Here is a 22300-nt window from a genome sequence, read left to right as displayed (position 1 = left end):
GCAGATGCGGAGGTCAATAAGCTACCATGCTGAGTTTGAAACTAACATGGGATGCCAAGCAGGAACTACACCCCTGCAGGACACAAGCTCTTGACCTTGGGATGAGACTGATGTCAGCAAGCAAAACAGCAGGCCTTGCTGCTACGGTAGCCAGGGCAACAGGAAGCACACTGCGGCAGGCAAAACACAACATGGAACTGAAGCGGAAAGGCAATGCCCAGTGCCCGTTCGTGCAGGCGCCAGCCTGAGTTCGCTGCCACCGAGCCCACGCCCCCACTCGCCTCGCTGGGGTTAAAGAGTGAAAGAGCAAGAACGGATGCTGCCAGAACTAGTAACTTTCAGATCCACGTTCTGAAATGGAAGACGGGGGGTGAAAGAGGAATATGGAAGATGGGCATGCAAGCAAAAAAAATAAATTAAAAATGACATCCACCAGTAGGCACTGACAACAGGAGTGTGTAACATTCTTTCTCACAACTAAACAACAGCAACAACATCCCCACTGTACGGGGCAGACTCCATGAACACGTGAGAGGGTTTAAAATGGTGTGCAGGTGAACATGACTAACAACAGATATGTCGCTGCATAAAAACGGAGACTGAGAGTCACAAAAACACCAGATTAAATGAGAGCCCTAAAGCACAGGCTCCTTCAGACTGTTCACTGACTTTTCAGCCAGTCTGACAGATCCGGATTGAGATGATACTTTTATCACTTAGGACACTACACTGAAGACAAAATGCTGCGTTGGTGCAACCAAATCAAATCAAACTAAAATGTCACACAGTAGTACCATTATACATAAAACAAAGATTTTAAATGTGGTATTTTGCTATTTTGACCTATGACAGACTGGTATCTGGCGTAGTACTGCTTTTTGCCCTATGTCTGCTGGGATAGGTTTCATGTTGCTTTGATCCTTACCATAAGGAAGCTATACCAGAAATGTAAAACTCCACTCCTCACAGTACTTTGTTATGCTGCAGATAAGGTTATTTTAATGTCGAGTGCCTTATCCTGTCACCAGTTAATGAAAGACTGACAGACCTGCTCTATTTTTGTTGCTATTCCTGGTCACCACGATGGCAGATATACCTGAACAGCTGGCCAGAGAAATCATCCAAGACCATCCTGCTCCTCCTGACAAACTCCTGCTATCGCTGTCCTTTGATAGTCACATGGATTTCTTAACTGCACTGAGAGGAATCTTAATAAACGGGATCCTGAGCATGTGGCGTTATCATCAGAGTTTTTGCAACAGGTTTGGCATTGCTCTCTTAAGCACGTAAGAAAATCTGATGCTACAGTCGAGAAAAAGAACTTCCTCTAGAATAACAGTAGAATGAGCACCTGCCACCTGATCTTTGTGTGTCAGCCTCGCCAGAAGACCTTGCATGAGCAAATGTGCAGGCTTCCATTTCTGAGGTTAGGATGCTTAAAAGAAAAGGACAAGACATAGGAGAGCAGAGACAGAACAAGTAGGGGAAAGGCACTGCCTACAGGGTCAAACAGGACTGCATGCTTGGGGGCAGATACCTTGGCCTTGGGCTCTGGGGCAGGAATGCTCTCCTCTTTTGTATCTCCTTTCAGCTTTGTGTCGCCAGCCATCATCATGTCCCCAGCCACACTCATGGGCCCTGCGAAAAACAGACAGGGAGAAGAGGAGAAGACAGGGTTGAGGAGTTCCCTTAGAACAGCGAGACGACACCACACACAGAAGTCTCGTCACACCAGGGCCACTTGTTCCACTTGTTGAAAAATCTCATGAGTGGGACTTTGGGGTTTGTGACTGAGAAACGTTTGTCATTTTTCCAACAGTACAACTTCCTTTATTCTAGCAGAACCTCGTTAAAAACAGCCCTATCTTCTCCATCGTGGCAAAGACGCAGTTACTGTATAGCGACAATGAGACAAGTGACAAGGACACACACATTTATCGGGCAATCAACAAGTCTGTATTGCTCTTTAATTTCCTTGACTTTTTGTCCAACACTTCCTGAATGAAATTCCTGCGCAACACAAATTTTCTTTCGTTTCTTACACCGCAATTCAGCCTCCTCTGAAACCCTTCTATCCAGCCACTTTCTAAGCCTAACCACCTTATCCGATACAGGGTCACGGGGGAGCCAGAGCCTGCCCCATCATGCAACAGGCACAAGGCAGGGCACGCCCTGGACAGGACGCCAGTCCATCACAGGGCCCACACTGTACAGACACAAACAGACTCGCACTTGCACCAGGGCCGGCTCTCCCCAGACGTCGATTAACATACCAGCATGTCTTTGGACTGTGGGAGGAAAACCCATGTGAGCCTGGGGAGAACATGCAAACTCCACACAGACAGGACCCGAGGTCCAGAATTCAACCCAGGGCCCCAGAGCTGCGAGGCAGCAGCGCCAACCACTGCGCCACTGTGCCCCCCCTGAAACCTTCAATTCAAAAAAAAGCAGCGCAAGCAGCCCCTGAGTGGTAAAGACTACTGAAATCCTTCCTGCAGCAGCCGGAGTGGGAGAGAAGCGCTATCACGGAGGGGACAAGGATATCTGTCAGGCTACACCGACTCCTGAAGGGGACCTCTGAAAGGCTCATTTTCCCGCGGACGGGCACAGCCGGCGCTCCAGCCAATTTCAGGGAGAGCGCTCTGCCATTAATGGCAAAGCTGTTGGTCTCCCAGGGGTCTCATGCGCCTGCAGTCAAATGATCCTCCAACTCCGCAGAATGTCCACAATAAAAAGCTGATTTCCCCTACCCGTGTATTAACATGTTTTACAAAATGATTAGTTTTAATTACAGCGGCGAGCGTGCGCGGGACTCCTGCGAATTAGCTGGCAGGCCGCGCAGAGCTAATTTGCTAATATCTTCGGCATCGTCCTGGGTTACTGCAGCGCGGGATGCCAAGAACCCAGGGCGCCTCGTGAATCACTGCGAGGGCCGCGTGCCGGCTGCCAGTTTCGGGGCTATTTATAACTTTAAAGCAATGCCTGCTTGCCATTCGGCACCTGTTCTGCAAGGCGGTAGCAAAACTGAAACCAAAAACCCCCGAATACAAAATCCCAGCACAGCACAGCTTCCATTGTTTTCAAAATGCGCCTAAAAACTGCACACACACCGAAGTGTACGGTAAATAACACCGCATCCTGGAGCTTAGCACAGAGGAATGCAAATGGAGGTTCTGCACGCGCCCTATGGGGCTTGTGGCTTACTTGGCTGATCCAATGTTTTATGTTTCGAAACCAATTCTATATTACGATATAATTACATAATGAATCATGCTCTATATTATTAAGTGTCAAAAGGACCCCAAAACGATGTGAGTTAAAATACTGACATATTAATGATGGTATTCATATTTTTAACATCAAGAATGAATATTATCAACATGGCAGAGAGCGCTGTTAACTCACAGATCTGGAGCCCTGAGTCCAGAACCCAGCAAAACAGCACAGCTAACCCCTGCACCACCACGTTACCCCGATTTCAGTAGAACTTAACAAAACCTGTTCTGAAGAGCCGGGTGTCCAGCAGCTGGATAAGAAATATTGAGGTATACTGGAATATCGGGTGCTGATTAATACTGTACTTCTTCCTCACAGGTCTTGGGGTCCTGGCTTTAATTTGAGCTTGAGAGACATTCTGCGTGGAGATCGCATGTTCCCCTACCTTCGCAATGTTTATCTCTAAGCGGTCTTGTTTCCACCCATGATATACCTGCTGGGTGTGACTGGGTATTCTAAACTGTCCCCTTCTCCATCCTAATGGATGACTAGTGCATTCATGCCCTTAGTCCTGCCTTGAGCCTTGGGGTGGACTATGATGGTGTCCCAGCCCATCCCAGGACGAGCGGCTGTCTGAAAATGGATGGATAAATTAAAAATGGAAAAGGGGTTAAAACAGGCAGCCCAAGTGGAGTTTGACTCAAGGGATGTAACATTTACTCAGGAGCTGGTCGATGTCTTAATTCTGAATTATCACCGCTGCAATGGCAGTGTGTTTTGATAGAAGACAGTCATTTCAGTTCTGAGCAGTATAACTGGAACACGAGGCTCTACGCAGCATGGATGATTTAAAAACCTCTGGTGCAATGAAATTACAGACATTGACTTCAGTCAGTAGGAAGTGATTCTGATCACAGAAAGTAGCTTCAGATCTGCTAAACAGTGCGAAGTGACTGTGGGCGAATTCAGGGTCATGTGCACAGTAATGCTCTTCATGTAAGACCCTACAGCTAACAATCAGGGACAAAAGAGAGGTGTGTGAAATTTGCACATCAGAAAGAAAATCAGGATCTTACAGAAGAAAGTACATCTGAGACAAGTGATAACATCCGATCATGACAGGGCAGTCACGACTGGGGCCCAGAGGACCACAATTAAGACAAAATGCCTTAAAAAGAGAAAGATAATGGTTAAAGTGGTGGCATGTGGTGAGCACTGCTGCTGCACGGCACTCAGGTTCTGGCTGTGATTACAGCCGGTGGGGGGGCCCCTCTGGGTGGAGTCTGCATGTTTTCTCGGGGCTCACATGGGTTTGCTCAGAGCTCTCCCGTCCCATCCCGCCTTCCAAGGACGAGCCAAGCCGCGCTTTCGAAATGAGCCCTATGGTCAGCCGGAGTCCTGTCAGGAGGTCCGACCCACACTGCAATCCCCTATGCCGGCAATAATATCGCGACTCTTTGTTCTCACTTCTAAGTATTCCTTAGGCCTTGATTCCCAGGCACCTGTATGTCTCTTGACTGACCCGCTTGTCTGCTTCACTGGCATGTCTGCTTTCCACCCTGAATCTCTCACACGGGTCGTTTCTGTGCCTGCCCTCGGTTTCTGGTGAAGGGACGCCGTCCCCACCCTCGAGGGTAGGACAGACTCATCGCTGTCAGAATCCCGAATTCCGCTCGGGCGTGATGTCGCACGGACGGCTTCTCCTGGAGGATTCTCGCCGTTCCGAGGTTCTGCCATTTTCATCCCCCATACATAAAATACCAAATCCCTTTGTTGGTCCTGGATGTGAAATCCATTTTACTCTATAAACCTCTATGAATAGCGTGAGACTGAGGGGTTTTTTTTTGGGGTGGAAAAAAAAATAATGTTTCGAAGAAATCAAAGGTCTTTTTTGAGCAACATAAAAACATTTAAGGCATAAGCTAAAATGTATGAAAAAGTACACAGAGAAATATCACCTTAAGGGAACTGGTTCTAAAATGCTTTTAATCACATGTAAAAAACTTTGAGTGTCTGCCACAGTCCCAAGGTTGGTCTCTTTTAATTTCCATTTTCAGTACAAATGGAGCGCTCTGTCAAACTAATTGCTTTTTAACAGCCCCAGAAGCAGCAAGTTCGAATTTAAAAAAAAAAACTGACAGCCTAATTCATTTGATGTTTTCAAATGTCATGCAACCTGCTCTAACTTAGCGAAGCAGCATGAAAACATTTTCCACTTATAAAAGCACATTTATGAAGGCAGAGATTTCTCCTGAAGAGCGGAAGGCAGAGGAGGGGGGAGGAATTAAACTCAAGAGCACACTGCCGAGGTACAGATGCTGGACACAAAACTGGAAACACCTGGGCAAACCGGGGACACCAAGCATACTGAAAGCAAGGGCTCCCACACAGGCGTGGCTCGTGAGTGAATTCTGAATTATTGCCTGAAGGGTCAGGCAAGCAACAACAGATCAACCGAGTGTAAATTTCATGCTCTGGCGTGAGCAGGCAGTTTAATTCCAAGATGGTCCACAGGGAGCTCCACAGTGAGGGACACCAGAGTTGGACAGCGGGGAACAAACCACTCACTGCGCTTGGGAGTGCACACTGAGTAAACCAAGGGTGAGGAGAGCCCAGGCAACTGAACACCGAGCAGTGGAGATATGAGATCTGGTCGGATGACTCACCCTTCACCACGTTCTTGAGAAAAGGGGCGAGTCCACATGTGGCGCCAACCTTAAGAACTCTATGGCCCCGAGTGTCTGGATCCACTCTGGATCTCCTCTGCAGTCAAGGGCTCTAGTGGTTCTGCAATGTTGCGGGGTGCGATCTCTGGGCCTAGTGTGAGTGCACCCATTCCCTCAGACGGCAAATGCTAATCGCAGAGTTATGGTACTGAGTGATCATCTTCACCCCATGATGTGGGGAGGGGAGTCTTCCTGGATGACAATGCTCTTCATTCACAGAGCACATGCAGTCGCCCAGTGGCTGGATGAGCCAGACACAGATCTTATCAATACAGTACCCTACTCTCAAGACTTCTACCCTACTGCAGCACGCATCCTCAACGGCTAACTGCGATACCTCAGTATTCAATAAACATCTGCACTACGCACTTGCATGGTCTACCATGTCTTTTTATCACTACTACATATTTATTGTCCCTGTTGTTATTATTGATTATGTTTGTAATGTACTGTCTACATTGTGTGGTGTTGTCTGTTGTACTGTGTAAGTCCCGAGAGATCAGCACAAATAAGAATTCCAACGTGCATGAACTTATGGCAATAAACTCCCCTACTCTACTTCTCAGTCACCAGATATGATGATGTGGGATCTGATGATGTGGGATATTCTGGAACAATGCCCAAGACAGCATTTACCACCTCATCAATACCAGGAGTGAGCCGACTAAATTTACTGATGGAAGAATGAAAGAATCCCTCCAGCAGAATTCCAGACAATGGTACTGTATGCTACGGTGCATACAGGACTTATTAAATTACATTACTTTGGTGTTTCCATTTTTCTGTCAACTATACCTACATTGCACCACAATGCACACGCTCTTTTGTTTAGGAATTATTCCACCTGGTAGAAGTTCCATTTCAAATGTCCATTTTACTGTTAATAATAAATTCTTTACACTCATACAGCGCGTTTCTGGCCACTCCACCCAAAGCGCTTTACAGGTGATGGGGATCCCCTCCACCACCACCAGTGTGCAGCCCCACCTGGATGATGCGACAGCAGCCATAGTGCAGAGCCTTAAAGGCTAAATGGCAGAACCAGAAGACAGAAATCAAAGATCCAATCTTTGGATTTCTGAAGGCATCAAAAGGGACGATGCCCTGAATTTTGTCCAGGAATCTCTGCCGAAATAGCTGCCTCCTCTGGTTTCTTCTTGGTTGACATAAAAAATGTATTGAAATAAAAAAAAGCCCAAGGGAATTGCTATGGTTCCAAACCCTGGAAAAACTAACCCTGCATGTTCATTTTTAAACTCCTCCAACACACAGAAAGGGAAAACTTTCTCTAAGCATACAGAAATCTGGACTCCCCACCTCATCGAGACAGACAACCAAACATAACCAAACCCTAAAAGTCCTCTGCTTCTGCATGGAAACATGTATGTCAGAATGGATAGTGCAGTTTTTTCCTTCAACCAAGAAAGGCTGAAAATCATCTGACAACGGACAATCTCATTTTTTTGATTCTCCAGTAATTGACTTCTCCAGTAATTCTCTGTCAATAGACCCTGTAGACAGTTCTAGTGTTTGATATTCCCCGCTTACTTTTTTATTTCCTTTTGCAAACGAATGATGCAATTATCACTTTTAATGCTGAAATTATATGTTTGTATATTTTATGACACCTCAAAAGCATTTTTCCCAGGGGTTTACCCAGCTTTTGATTTACTCTTTTCCTCTTTTGAAGGCATAGGCAAACTTGACTAGTTTACTACCTATGCCATAATCTAGATCAGTGATACAAATTTGGAAGAGCAGTGGTCCTAGTACAGATCCCTGTGGTACTCCTTTAGTGACATTACCCTAATAATGAGCCTAGTACAGATCCCTGTGGTACTCCTTTAGTGACATTACCCTAATAATGAGCATTTACCTCTTAACTGTACCTTGTTCTCTTTTAATAACCAATTCTCACTCCAAACACTTGTGTTACCCTGAATGCTTTTAAACGCAATTTGAGAATCATGGTCTCTCACACAACCGAGGATGGGCCTTTTAAATATATATAAAAAATATATATAAAAAATCATAAAAAATCAGCCTTGATTACTCTTCTGAAAAAAGGGTAAACATCCACTAGAAAGCTTACATTGCTGACCAATGTTGTTGCTACATAATGACACTGAACTTAACATTGCAAAGGTTCTCTCTAATCACACAGAAACATGCGCCAGATAATACAGGAAGGGTTTCTGATAGTTTGGTTTGTTTCTGAGAATGTAGGGGGCCCTTTCCACATCGACTGAGCCACACCAATGGTCTCTCACACAACGGATTCTGGTGTGTTTTTTAGAGGCAAAAAGGAGATTTGACTTTTTACAAGACCTACCTTTGAATTTTGATGATGGCACATTCATGAATTAATATGATTCACAGTCTATATAATGGCCCCGCACTGAGTATTCTGACAGGGGTTCTGATTTCCTCGGCTCCAACACAGCACTCCAACACTGTCTGCTGCTTGTTCCTTCATTGCTACCTCTGGCGCAGGTTAAAAGACAACATAGCAGCATTGCTCCCATTGACTTGAAAGGATCTAAACATTATGCTCACTTTATCCTGCTGCTAGTCTGTTCTGATATTTCTAGCTCAGTTTTCCACCTGGTGGATTTATGCCTGGAAAATGAAATTCGTTCTCAGGCTCTGAATCTTGCAGCCCAGTTGGGCTTCTTTTCCTCTCAATACTCTGCTGCATTCTTCAGGTTTTATTGATGTAGGCATAAAAATGTCCTGCAACGTTCAGCAGACTTGTAAAGAGACAACTCTTGGCATTCTTAAACTTAAAAGAGACCGTCTTTTCTTCTGCAGCTCAAACTGTGCTGCTGTATCTACATTATAGAATGTCTTACATTATTTCTTTCTAAGGAATCTGATGTTTCCTTAGAAAGCTCATGAAGTGCAGCCTTTGGATTTTGAGCCCTATTCTGAAACCCACAGGTAGCCAGTGCAAGGAGTCCAAAACACATTGATATGCATGCTCTTGCACTGTAGTGTTGGTTTAGAATCTGAGCAGCTGAGACCTAAATGTGCTGCCACTGGCAGGAGTTGAACACGTTGGGGTACACCGCCATGCACTGCGGAAGAATGATCCAAGTCTGGAGGACACGTTCAGAAACGTTTAAGTTACAAAGGGCGAAAAAAGAAACCTTTGCAGCACTGTGAACATTGCAAGGCTCAGCTCAAAAATTCAAGTGAGATTCCTCACTTGAAGGCTTGGACAGGACCACCCAAAGCCAAACTAAGGTTTATACTTACCTTGTCATGTGAATACTTATTACACTTCTACAGATCTACCAAACAAACTGATCCTTTTTAAAACATATGAATCAAAGGGCTTGCGAACACCTTAAATAAACTTGACATCTCTGCAACAGTTGTACTCAGGGAACAGCCAGCACTGCCTACCCATGCTTTGGAAATGCCAGATTCCCTCACTGGATTGATCGAGTCCTTTGAGCAATAACGCAAGGAAGCCTTTACATTTCAAAACGAGGACTTCTCCCAAAGGGCAGATGAAGCCCATGAATCAACAGCTCGCTTCCAGTTAATGCTCTTCAAATTCAAACAAAACCCAGAACTACAGAACACCCCCACTGAAAGGCGAAGCTCAGACGGCTTTAGTACGGAACCCGTTTCTAGATGCGTATACTTTTGCAGTTGGTCAAACCGTTCTCCTCCGTTCTCTGCAGCTGGTCAAACTGAACTTCCTCCCCATGAACAGCCTGATCAGAGAGGAACTGAGAAACGTGTATAACCTTGTGCCGTCTCGTTTCGTGATGCCAGCTGTGTCACCATGCAACCTGCGCTCGTTTCTGAAGTAGGGGGTTACTGCGAGTTACCTGAAGGGGGCGTGTTGTACGGCGGGCCCTGTGATGTCATCATTCCAGAACTATTCCCCATTGTCTGGCTGTAAGGGGAGCTGGAGCCCATCATGCCCATTTGATTCATTCCGGAATAGTTGCTCTGCCTAGAATCCAGAAAGGAAAACACCCGTTACTGAATGCACAGCATCACGAAGACAAAACACTCACAGGAATCAATACAGTACAGTACTGAAACAGTACAGCAATACTGTGGTCAGGGCGGATTTTATTCACAATCAGGATTACGGCACACTTTTGCTGCTTCAAACGAGTGCCAGCTTTTTCGACAGCTTTTATTTAGAAAACTCTGAAAACACTACAAAGAAAACTGTCCAATTGATTCTCCTGCAGCCAGAAAATGCTTTTAAAGTGCACAGCTCATGACCAATATTCAGTCATATTCAACTCAGAAGCCAATCTACAAGGCAGGAATATTTCATGTGAAGTGATATTTTATTTACCTTTTTTTGTCATATTTAGCTGTGACAGCTCTAGTTAAAGGCCAGTGGAAGACCCCTGGGCTCACAACGTGGCTCAGATGGCTCCTGATACAGTGGTTCCCAATCGTGGTCCTGGTGGCCCACACAGCTGCTGGTTACACCATCAAACCCTTCCTTGAGTTCATTATAAGAAGGTTCATTAGAGCCGTTTGTTTCCCAGCTCTTAAACAGGCTGGATTTTAACTATCGTGTTTTGCGAGTGAAATAAAACCCCAAACCTGTAACTAGAGGCAGAATACACATATTCAAGGGAAGCAACTTCTTAGATCGGGTAAGGCTTCAGCTGCCTAACGAAGGTGGGGTGGGGAGAAAACCAGCAGGTGTGTGGGTCACAAAGACCGGGGATTGGGAACCACTGACCTAGAGGAAAAAAAGTTGCTGAACAGCCCGAACACAGACTTGTACCACAACACCTAGCATTCACCTGACATCTCCAGCCTTGATTGGCCACTAAGATCACAACAGATGACATTTAATGTTGGATCGTTTTGATCAATAAATAAATGAAAGAGTATATCCTTTTGTGCGTTATTTGGTTTATTGGCTTCTCTTTATTTTTATGACTTGGATTAAGATCTGATCACAATTCAGGTCAAATTTATGCAGAAATTCAGAAAGTTCTAAAGGGTTCACAAACTTTCTAGCACCACTGAATACCCACACGACTGTGTGCAGGACTGGAAACATTCAAGGCACAGAGCAAAAGGAATGTTACTGTGTATTTATTTCTCACAGAATGTGAAATTATATACAAGAAAGCCCCCCTGTGGGATATCTTTAAAGGCAACTCTTTTGTTGCTGTTCTCTTCTGAGGAAACAGCTGCAGATGGAGGTAATTTTTTCTTTTGTGCTTCACATACTTGAGGTACCTGTAGTTGCCTTTTCAATTCAGAATTCTAACCTGGGCTCTGTGGAGTGACAGGTTCAGATTATCGGCATAAAGAGCTCCTGTGCTCTTTGCCTCCTTTAAAGCTATAACTGGCATTGATCCAGTCAATACAGAACAAACCTGGATGTCTTAGAATGATGAAAAAAGATTTTTTGTACTTGTACACCCCTCACACAAAACTCATCCCTTCACTCCGAAGGCGGAAAGGACATAACGCATCATTCACTCTTGTTTCAGAGAACCATGGAAATGTTTTCTGTAGGGACACTGTTTGTTCAGTCTCACCTGTCATTATCGATCATTCACTTGCATTAAAATAGTATTCAGGTCAAGTAGTGGAGAAGAAATGGTCAGACAGTGCAAAGCTCTTTTTCCGTATGTGATTTACAAGTACATATAGCGTATATACAGGTGTGGGTGTGCATACGTGCATATATATTCATTTCATTCATTTTCATATATTTATTTTCACATACAGATATCATTACGATGATTTAAAACACACTCTATATGAAGGTGTGTACATACACATGAAGTAACTGTTCAGGTATTACAGCATACTTCAGGAAGGGATTATATTTTTGTTGCTATGGAAACACTGGGACGAAATCCCTGTTTTTACCAGAGCTTCGGCTGTTTTTTGAAAGTCTGACAGCTACACGTGAGCCTGGCAGATGTCAAACAGGAGCAAGAGACTCCAGGCTAAGCTGGACTCCATTTGTGGGGAGATCTGCTTCCTGCTGTTACCTTCAATCTTTGAATAAACAAGGGAAAGCAGGAGACTTCAAAAGTGTATAACAAACGGTATGAACTGAAAAGTGCCACCGATGCCCTGGAAGACAATGAATAAATGAATAGTTAAACAGGACTGCACTGGAGGGTGAAGGGAACTGTATGAAAATAAAAAGGGCCAAAAGCCAACCAATTGGTAAACGGCTTTCAGCAAACAACTAAAAAAACATGACATGTAATGTGCTGAAGGGGAAATCTACTCTGTGATGGATGATGTGTCACTGGCAGTTATGTCACAGGTTGTGAAAATGTACATTACATCAGGCTCAGGGGACTGAAGATTTACTGGTCCTAAAAACCAACCTAACATGGTTAGAAAAGGCGCCTTCTGGCACAGCTCTCCTGGGCTTTGATCCCCTGCTTGTTGATTTTTTTTTCAGCTTCTTTTTTTTTATTACTGTACATAAACCGAGAATCATCCCCCTAAAGCGTTTGAAGACCGGCAGCAAGGTAATACAATCTGCCACGCTTCGACACTGCCGTTGCCCTTTCAGAATGGTCCTGGTCGCCAGACCTGTTACCATGAATGAGAGCTGAGCTGTGATGTGCCGTTATCCGCAGACCGCGAGTCACTGAAGTGAGACGTGGATAATTCATCCCACAGAATGGATCCACACACATCTCATTCACAAGAAACAAGGCCCCCGCTGCAGAATAGGGTCCTCTTCCTCTCTGGATTATTATGATTAATTTGGCTGCCACTTTAATCCAAAGCAATTTACTATGTACTCATTAATATATACATAGTGGCGGATTGTATTGCGTATGAGCAATATGAGCAAAGCATTGTGCTCAGTGGTTTCACAGCAGGGCCCTGCTTGGCATATGAACCCATAACATTTCCAGTTCTGAGCCCAGAGCCCTACCCACTCTGCTGTACAACTTGCTGGGCATGGATTTCATCAAGACTTTTAAGAATTGAGAGACAACAACAACAAAAAAAATGAAGATCTTAAAAGAGAATACCTCTCCCTTTTTTACTGACAGTGTGTTTTCACCGAATGCAGGAGTGTTTTATGCTGAGTCCACTGTACTGCAGAAGAGAAAAACAGATTAAACTACCTCCTGTCTTCTTGTTTGACTCTTCATATTGAGATGAAAGCATCTGCCTCACACATTGATCGCCTGTGCAGGAAAATCTTACGGAGACACAGGATTCAGCAACCACAGCCTTGAGGTAAGGAAGAGCTGCAGTTTACAGAAAGGTTTGGATAAAAAAATTGGGGGAAAACAAGTGTTTTATGTTGTTTTCAACAGTTTAGGCAAGACGTTACTCTGGGATCCACTAGGAATTAGACCATCCATTTTTTCATTCTGATCTAATACTTTTCTTAGTTCTATTAAAATGATTGAGTGTTTTTTTGGTGCGTATGACAAGGCAATTATTTTCAATGTCCATGAGAATAACTGAGCAAAAAAAAAAAATCCTATACATTCACAAGCTTTAATATTCCTGCTTTTGGGTCACATTCCATCCCTCTCAGCACTTCCCCCTCAGACCTCCACTGCCTGGTTTATTCTAAGAGCTGAATAAATAAGTCCCTTAACATTCACTACAACGACCAGCCACAGTTAAAATGTGAATAATGCAAAAACTGGGATTGCGTTACATTGGTATGACTAATTCATGTAAAAAAATGCTATGAAAATCACTTGATCAGGAAAAGTATGGCGTTTAATCTTGTTTAATATATGCATGTAGCATGATCAGAAACACTTAGATTAATCTTGCTCGCAGGCCTCAGAGTAAATAAGACAAGGCAGGGCCTTTAAAAGATGCTGTTTCTTCGGCGGGAAAGCGGTGCAGCTGTGCTCAGCGAGAAGAGGCCAAAACGCCGCATGAAGCTTTACAGTTCAAGAGGGAAAACAATCACATCGCTTTCAGCGGGCACTCGGTCTGTGTCATAGTAGGAACGGTTGCCAAATTAAGAAGTGTATCCAGCTCTACACTTGAAATAAGGACGTAAGTGACAAATCAGGTCTCCTGCGACACGGCAGTGAACCCCCACTATTGACTCGAGCGCATTCGAGCCGAGACCCCACATCCAAGCGCAGGATTCCACCTCATTTCTAACCTCGTTCCCTCGGCTCGGGAAGAACTGAAATGGTTCGAGGAATAAGAGTTGGATGACCCGAGCTACAGAAAAGGGCCAGAAGGTGGAAGGACAAACGAGGACCAGAACTGGGAGACATCGTTCGGACAAAGTCCACCATACAAACGCCTATGGAATCAACAGTGCAGCAGGAACCAGAGGGCACGGACAAGACCTGAAGGAAAGGGAGCTAAATCCTGAGAATAAGAGGATCAGATTTACAGAAATGGTTGTGGAAATATGGGAGAAGACCTAGGACCGAGTTTGTGGGAGTCTGGAACTTTAACCCACCATGTTGTTGAAGCTGCTAATCTGGCGTCTTTCAAGAAATGGCTGGATGAGACCCCACGGTCCATTACCTACTAAAAACAAACTGGGCTAAATGGGCAGAATAGCTCAGAATAGCTTCCTTTCATTTGTCAACCTTACTTATGCTGTTTATTTTTGAACTTTTTTATTGATTGCAGAAACAGGTTAACGTGTAAAATATAAATATGATGTTTTAACTTTTTCCATCTTCTCTTTTCGGTTCACAGTGACATTTTTTAGTACTATTCACCTGGTGCCAACAGAGACGAGGGCAAGAGGGTTAAAAGAGATAAAACACAATTATCCATCATATAAAAAGTGACGTGATCCATCATACAAGTCTCATTCACAATATCCACCCACTGTTCAGAGGTTGGAGGTTCTTTGTGTTGTTTTGCGTTTCATTTTTCAAGAAGCAATACTCGAGGCCTGGTGCAGATGCAGAGAAAATACAAAACAAAAACAACAACAACATGAACACAAAACTTCAAATATGCACTTAGCTGGTGTCATTCTTTAGACATGAATTCCCAATAAATACGTTCTATACTGTTGTGTACCACACACAGTAACTCAGCCAGGGTTCCTGGGCAACACGAACTGCAGCTGGACCTGGCAGAGAAGAGCAGGAAAAAGGGGGAAGAGTGCTTTTCTGGCCCAGTCTACGGGACGGGAAGGTATGAATTATAAATGAATGCAATCTGCTCCAGAGCGCCACAGCCACTTTGACTTTCTAACCGAGCAAAAAAAAAAAAAAAAAGGCTAAATAAAATAAAAGGACATCTATTAAACCGCTTGTCTTAAAATAAATCCATTGAAACCGTCTGAAAAACAGAAGTCATTCATTCCCCTAATTATGAACATTGATCTCCTCCTGCCAGGGCTACGAGCAGCAATGGCTGGTGGCACATCAGTCCTTCTGACATTCAGGCCGTGCTTTATTTATCTATGAAATGTTTTTACTGCAAAGGTCAAAATTCTTTCTTCTTTCTTTAAGGAAATGCCCCCCCTCCTCTTCCCCGCCTGCCCCCAGGGCAATCTTGCTCCCCCCTCCAATTTCTTTCATGTTTTTGCCTCTTCATCGAACCCACACAAGGGTGTGCTTTGGCCCCTGGAGGGGGCCGGCTCAGCCCGTGTAGAGGGAGGCCTTGGGGTCAGGGAGCCGGGGTGGCTGGGATACCCCCATCGCCTCCTGCAGCCGCGGCTCGTCTGCCGCGGACCGCGCAAGTCTCAGCCCTGGCTCGGCCTCCTCCGGGGGCCGTGTGGCTGGGAGATAAAATCCACCGCGATGACCGCTCTCCAGGAGAGGTCCGGGTATTAATAAGAACACGCACAAGAAATTAAACGAAAATAAAAGCACAGCTGTAAACAAAGCCTTCATATCGCGCTTTCTAATGATCAAAACAACATAAGGCGGCCGGCTAGTGAACGTTCTGCCAGTCTAACATTCGTTTATTCCTACGTAACGGACAGCATTTAGACTCCTGTCCATATATGGAAGCCAAATGGAACACAGTCAGAAATGCATCGGACTTTCTAAAAGGGGACCTCAAAATGTCATGGCATTCACACAGGGAAGCATCTGACAAGCTGCTGGCTTCAGAACAGGAGAGTCCAGACAACTGATCTGGACTGTAAGCCACAGAGATCTGCTGCTGGAGGTCAGCGAAGAGGCAGTTCGCCTTCGCCTTCCATATCGGGTTCTCTGCTCCCTGTAAAGCAAAACGTCAGCTTGTATGTAAATATGAAAGCCACTAATGCCTGGATAAGGGCCCTAGCCTGGAGGGGATTTTAATTCGCCTTCACTGCAACACTGCTCCATGCATAAACACGCCGGAATGTTTTACATATGAAACTGATGTTTAAGTCCTCCACTTAACACTTTTGAGCATTACACCCAGACCACAGTCTCTGCCTGGATCAAAATATTCTTTCTTTGACCACGTTCTCGGCAGAACAAACACCAGCTCAGCCATCAACTGTCTCTTCGGGTTCAGAGACCTGTTAGAAACTCCCAGGAGCGGAGAGCGCCCCGATTTCTGACCCGGAGAGACCATGTGATCATACTGCACAGACACACGGCGCGTGGCGACTAGCTTCACACCCCTACCCCACAAAACAGTCACTTAGAAAAAGCAGGTGTCTGTAAAGCTAGATGGAAGCAGGAGCATACCCCCACAATGAACCTTTTAGTCTGCTTTAACAATGGTGGATTCTGACGCACTGTGAGCTAGAAACCTGAAACGCTGAACTCTTTCGAAACTGAAGCGATGACTTCTGACCCACACTTATGAGCTGATCCCTGGGAATTCTCTGCAGCTAAAGCACCACAAAAATAGCGCCACAGCAGAACTGACTGTGCAAATACATGAGAGGGCTCAGGAAATCAACACTGGTAAGCAGTTTAAAACACAAACCAAAAACACTGGAAATTGTATGCATTACCAAGAAATTGTGAATTGTGAAAGTGTGAATTTCAGGGTAAAACTACTTCGAAGAAAGAGGCCACATCATGGGAAAAGGAAAGAGTAGTGAGCCAGGCCCCATTTCAAACGACATGAAACTGAGCTGAAAGGCACTAGAAAGGGGATAGTTGAAGATCAATCGCTGAGCAAATGACGTTGTGAAAAAAAAAGTATTGTTTTCAAGAAACAGAGAGAACAAGCCTGAAATCTTTTTGCTGTTTCCAACCCATTTGTTGTTGTTTTTTTTTGCGTTGTAATATCACACGCTGGACATCTTTGCCTGCCGAGTCTTTGAATGAACTGTTGTTAAGTTTTGTTCAATAGTGTGTCTTAAATAACCTGACTTGAGATTTTGCCTTCACATGGGCTACATTAAATCACCATTTTATATAAAAACGTATTATTACATATTTTGGGGCGCAGAAATCGATTTTTGACAAATGAGCACATACGTTCCCTCCCTCTGACATAAAGCAAAGCACAGCACTCCCACATGAATATATGTTTAGGATACAGACATAAATTTTCAAACACTTTTAAAGAAAAAAAACCCCATAAAATCCATGAGCTGGGTGAAATCTCTAGAAAAAGAAAATGCATCATTGTATTCATCAAGTACCTAGCCAAGCAAATTATGTTTCCTTCTACTGTTCGCTTTCACCTTGCTTTCAGTTTTTTGTACTTTCAAAACAAAATGTCTGGAAAAAGAGGTACAATTAAAAAAGACAAAGATGGAAGGCAAAGTATCAGTATGGATAGGGATGTAAAAATACATGTGGAGGCTGGTGAGTGTCTGGCTGATAATGATCACGGTTCTTTTAGCTTATAAAAATGCTAAAATGTGGTTATCATGTGCAGAGTACCAGTAGTAGAGCTATTACTACTTATAATATTACTAATAATGATGTCTTCAGATATCAATCACAGATAAAAACGACCACCGTGAGGAACAGATCTCCAGGACCACCTTATAATGACGCCTTTATAATTGATTAATAATTGCTTACACTTATATAGCGCTTTTCTGGACACTCCACTCAAAGCGCTTTACAGGTAATGGGGACTCCCCTCCACCACCACCAATGTGCAGCATCCACCTGATGCCTTTGAGTGATGTTTCTTCAGAAGATCAGCTCCTGCTCTCTGGACTGAAACCCTGGTGTCCCAAGAGCTCGCCTGCACCAGAATGCCACGCCTACAGTCTACTCTGGTCACAGGACCAGCTCGTCGACAGCACAGAAACCCACCAGGCTCCGCGTCCTGCTCTTGTTTCAAGTCCTCAAGTCTGTTTTTACGCACCTAGGCACACTGAGACACATAAATTAGCTCTCTAATGCTACATACGTCTTTTGATTTTTTTGCGCTGTCTCAATATCGTCTCCCAACGGCCTCACTAGCCACCTCCCAACAACAACAACAAAAAAAGAGCCAACAGGATGTGTGCAGACGAGGAATCCCTCGAGTGACAGGCAGACGAGCTCGCGGGCCGAGCAAGCACAGGGCTTCAGTGAAAAGCTCGGTTCGAGCAGCATTTCAAAATGAGCGCAAAAAACTGCTCCGTTCCTACCATGCCTGCCTTCATGCAATGACGTCACCAAAACGAAACGGTTTGCCATTTCCCCTGCTGTCAGTTCACAGTGAACGAAATGCATGTCACTAGTATAACGGAATTAAAATATCATCTCATTACACCATGAAATGTGTTTAGGGCAGCAAGGTGGCGCAGTGAGTAGATTTGTTGCCTCGCAGCAGTGGGGCCCTGGGTTCAATTCCTGCGATGCTGTCTGTGTGGAGTTGGCATGTTCTCCCTGTGTTTGCGTAGGTATCCTCCGGGTGCTGTGGTTTCCTCCCACAGTCCAAAAACATACTGACAGGATAACTGACTTCTTGGAAAAGCGGCCCAGATGCTTGCTGGGATAGGCTCCGGCTTCCCAGCGACCATTAATTGGAAGTAGCGGTTAGAAAATGGATGGCTGTACAATCGGGTGCACTGTTACTGAAGATTTGGTGTGGTCATACAGTTTCGTCAGCACCTGCGCAACAGCGCTGTCAGCAAAGAACCGGCAAACTAGCTGAGGTGCAATTGATCAAGGATCAGAACACATTTCTAGTCTGAACTACTGTAGATCACCGGTTGTGGTACCAAAAGCTACGGCAGTACAATGCTCACATGTCACAAACGGTGTAGGGAGGCCATAAGAGGTCTGTGGTCGTTACTTTTAAACTGACGATAAGATAAGAAGTAATTGGTAGATGAAGTAATTGGTAGATGATCCCACAAACCGAGACATCCAGAACCCTGAACACGCTGCGTTTATCCCATGTTCAGAGAAAAACGTAGGTTTGTTTCATTTCATAGGTTCATGGGGAATGGCTATTCACCACATTGAAATTGGCGTTCCTAGCGAAGATGACCCCGCCAACGTACTTGAGTATGATGTATGAAAATACAGAAAGAAAGCTGAAATATAAGCAACAGAGTGGGCTTCTGAATTCTGCACTCAGTTAGTGAAATACTCAGAAGAGTGAACACCGAATTAAGAGAATCACCCAGCCAAGCATTTAAGAGGACTTAAAAGAACTGGATGGGACGAGAGGCACAATCAAGATGACAGCTCTTGTCTGCACTACTACATGCGCCCACAGCCCCCTGACCAGACGGAAGAAGACAACTGGGCAGGGGGCAATTTCAAAACCAGGAAGCAGATGCTGGAGTGTGCGACACCGGAAAAAGAAGGAGATCGATGAGGAAAGAAGGACTGACAGATGAGTCAGTGGACCCCAAGTTTTGGAGACACCTTTTTGTGGCAACTCTTTGTGGGAGTGAGGCGTATGTTCTGAGAAGCTAGCAAGCAGCATCAGTGTAGGGCACTATTAAAATGTCAGTGAGCTGCTCAAAGAAAAGTTTGTTTTTGTCTCGGTTTGTGATATATTTCTCTTGGATAATTTGCCCCAGATTGTAAATAAAGAGCACTTGGTTTGTACCGTAAGGCGGTGTCTGTCTCTGTTTTTCTGGGCCTGTCTCTTTGAAAGATCCTGTCAGGGCATCTGAACCCCTGGTGTGACAGAACGTCTATGAATAAGGTCCCTGTTGCTTGCTTGAAAATGAATCACAAGATTCCCCTGACTCCCTAAAAATGGCAGCATTTGAAAAAGCAAGTGGTATGTTTGGGGGAAAAAAAAGGCACAAGTGGCCAGTGGCTGGCTTTCTTTGACACATCTCTGAGTGTTTCTGAAGTGCCAGTTACTAAGGACTGGGAACAAAACCTTCCCAGCGACCCACTCCACAGGTAAACACACATTCACCCATTTCAAACAATGAGAACTACTGCTACTCGTAAGAAACAGAACCCTTACTAAAATGGCACTGGAAAAAAATGGACATGGAAAGGAAAATGGAACATGAAAAGCCAACAGCAGTTTAAAGCTCCAGAAATTAATGTCTGAGAGATGTTTCCAACCCAGTTCTGTACAAGGAGATTATAACCCTTTGTCCATGGCTGTTCTTAATGGGTGAGTAACTTTATGAGTTCTGTCTTTTATATATGTTGTCTCTACCTTGAATGACAATGTGATGCACTACTACGGAGCTCAGCAGTGCATTTCTACTGTCACACTACCACCACCTTTTCCTGCCATATGCATTTATACAAGGTGACCTTAAAGTTTCATATGTTTACTTTCCACAAGATGTGTACGAACAATACAAACCTCACATTTGGCCAAAGAGAAATAATCAGAAGAAGCCAAAGGCTTCTAAATAAAGAACTGGAGATCAGCCTCACACTTACAATACTACAGATCTGCTGAAAGAAACCCCAACAACCCAGCCAGGTTGAACTGCATTGTGCATTATTATCAGTTAAATTCTCCTGCACGGCTGCGCTAAATGAGTGTCCTTTGTAAGAAGGCAAAACGTGTCGCTACAGGACTAGAAATGTGGCCGTGAGCTCAAACGAAAAAAAATAAATATCTGACTTCTCAGGGCATTTTTACAGGAAAATCATTTTAAACGTGCTCAGTAAACCAGCCCTTCAAAATTTAAAATCGTAAACCCAAGTCATCTTTGAGGTCAAAGCGCCAAAGATGGAATGAAAATATCCTAAAAGCTGGGAAAATTACACTTTCCAGGATGCCAACCTTTAACACATGCAAGGCTCCTGATCGTAACGTGCTCCCAATTCCTGCACTTTCGCCTTTCAGCTCCACACATTCGCAAAGGCAGCTCTACAAGTCCGGGTCCTCTGCTGCCAGACAGTGCATCTCGGTGGATTTTCATTCTCGTCAACTTTTAATTACATTCAGATCTGCAGAAAAGCGAGCAACATCTAAGGGCCAGCCGAAAGAGGCGCAGACGCATCACAAAGAAGAAAAAGAATAATAAAACTCTTCATAGCTGCGGGGATTGACGCGCTTGGCATGATTTTCCTTGAAACCCCACATCCCTGGTCCGTGGATGTTTGAAACGTATCCAGATGTGCGATTCCAAGCCTCCAGGTAGCGAAACACAGCTGAAATAGACACTGCCTGAGCCCCCGAACAGAACAACACGAGACACCACAGAAACACAGGCCGTGGGCTCCCAGCACTTAACATTCTCAGTGCTGCTGTGTTAATAAGCGTGTGTAACGTCAAAACAGAGAGTACGGAATTCAAAGGTTTGCTTTAAAAGAATTTTTACTCATGAAAAACAAACATCCGTTTTCTAACTGCTTGCCGATCCTGGCAAGAAATGGGCACAAGGCAGGATACACCCTGGATGGGACGCCAGTCCATCACGGGGCACACACACACACTCACACCACGGCCAGTTTTCACCAGAAACCAATTACCTTCCAGTTTCTGCAAACCTCACGCCGACAGCACCCCAGGAACCAAACCTGGAGCCCCAGTTCTGTGATTCTGCCCCCATGAAACACAAAGCTGAAAATCTGACACAAAACTGTTAATGAAGAAAGAAGCTGACAGACATTATTTCACTACCCGCATCGCATTCCCACAGAACAAATTTCAGAATGAAAGTGAAGACTGACGGTTCTCCATATTTAGCAGAACACGGGACACCATGTTGTGCTGGGGCTTTTTGACAGTGATGCTCTCTCTTAATGGCCTTTTCAGTGTTTACAGATTCGTCCGCTAGAAAGGGCGTTACAAGCCATTAATCAGAGCTGTCAAGTAAAATGTATCTCCAAAATGCCAAATAGCTTGTGATGCTTCAACTCCGGCCCTAAAGAAGCCAACACTGCCACTCTAGGAGATTTTTGTCCATTTAAAATTGAAAACGATGTATTTTTTTCCTCATTCCTTATTTTACATTTCCTTTTTTTTTTTTGAGTGCTAAAAAGTGGAAAGGAAGTTTCTTATAATTGTATTTTTATGCATTTCATTACTGGGCTGTGGAACCATCAAAATGCATTGCTCTGCTTGACGCACGGGTCCCCCAT

The 22300-nt window shown here is 44.5% G+C and overlaps 1 protein-coding gene across 5 annotated transcripts in view; it reads right to left on the bottom strand.

Annotated features, from left to right (window-relative positions):
* Positions 1–22300, bottom strand: part of arid1b (AT-rich interactive domain 1B) — a 237294-nt gene that overhangs the window by 25317 nt on the left and 189677 nt on the right. For all 5 annotated transcript variants that reach the window (XM_069197114.1, XM_069197131.1, XM_069197118.1 and 2 more), the window contains 2 exons: positions 9785–9912; positions 1538–1638 (listed from right to left, as the gene is read on the bottom strand). In XM_069197114.1, coding sequence (XP_069053215.1) covers positions 1538–1638; positions 9785–9912 — 229 coding nt within the window. The remainder of the gene's footprint in view (positions 1–1537; positions 1639–9784; positions 9913–22300) is intronic.

Source organism: Lepisosteus oculatus, chromosome 2, assembly GCF_040954835.1.
Source record: "Lepisosteus oculatus isolate fLepOcu1 chromosome 2, fLepOcu1.hap2, whole genome shotgun sequence".
NCBI classification, from domain to species: domain Eukaryota; kingdom Metazoa; phylum Chordata; class Actinopteri; order Semionotiformes; family Lepisosteidae; genus Lepisosteus; species Lepisosteus oculatus.
This window is presented reverse-complemented; position numbering and strand designations above follow the sequence as displayed.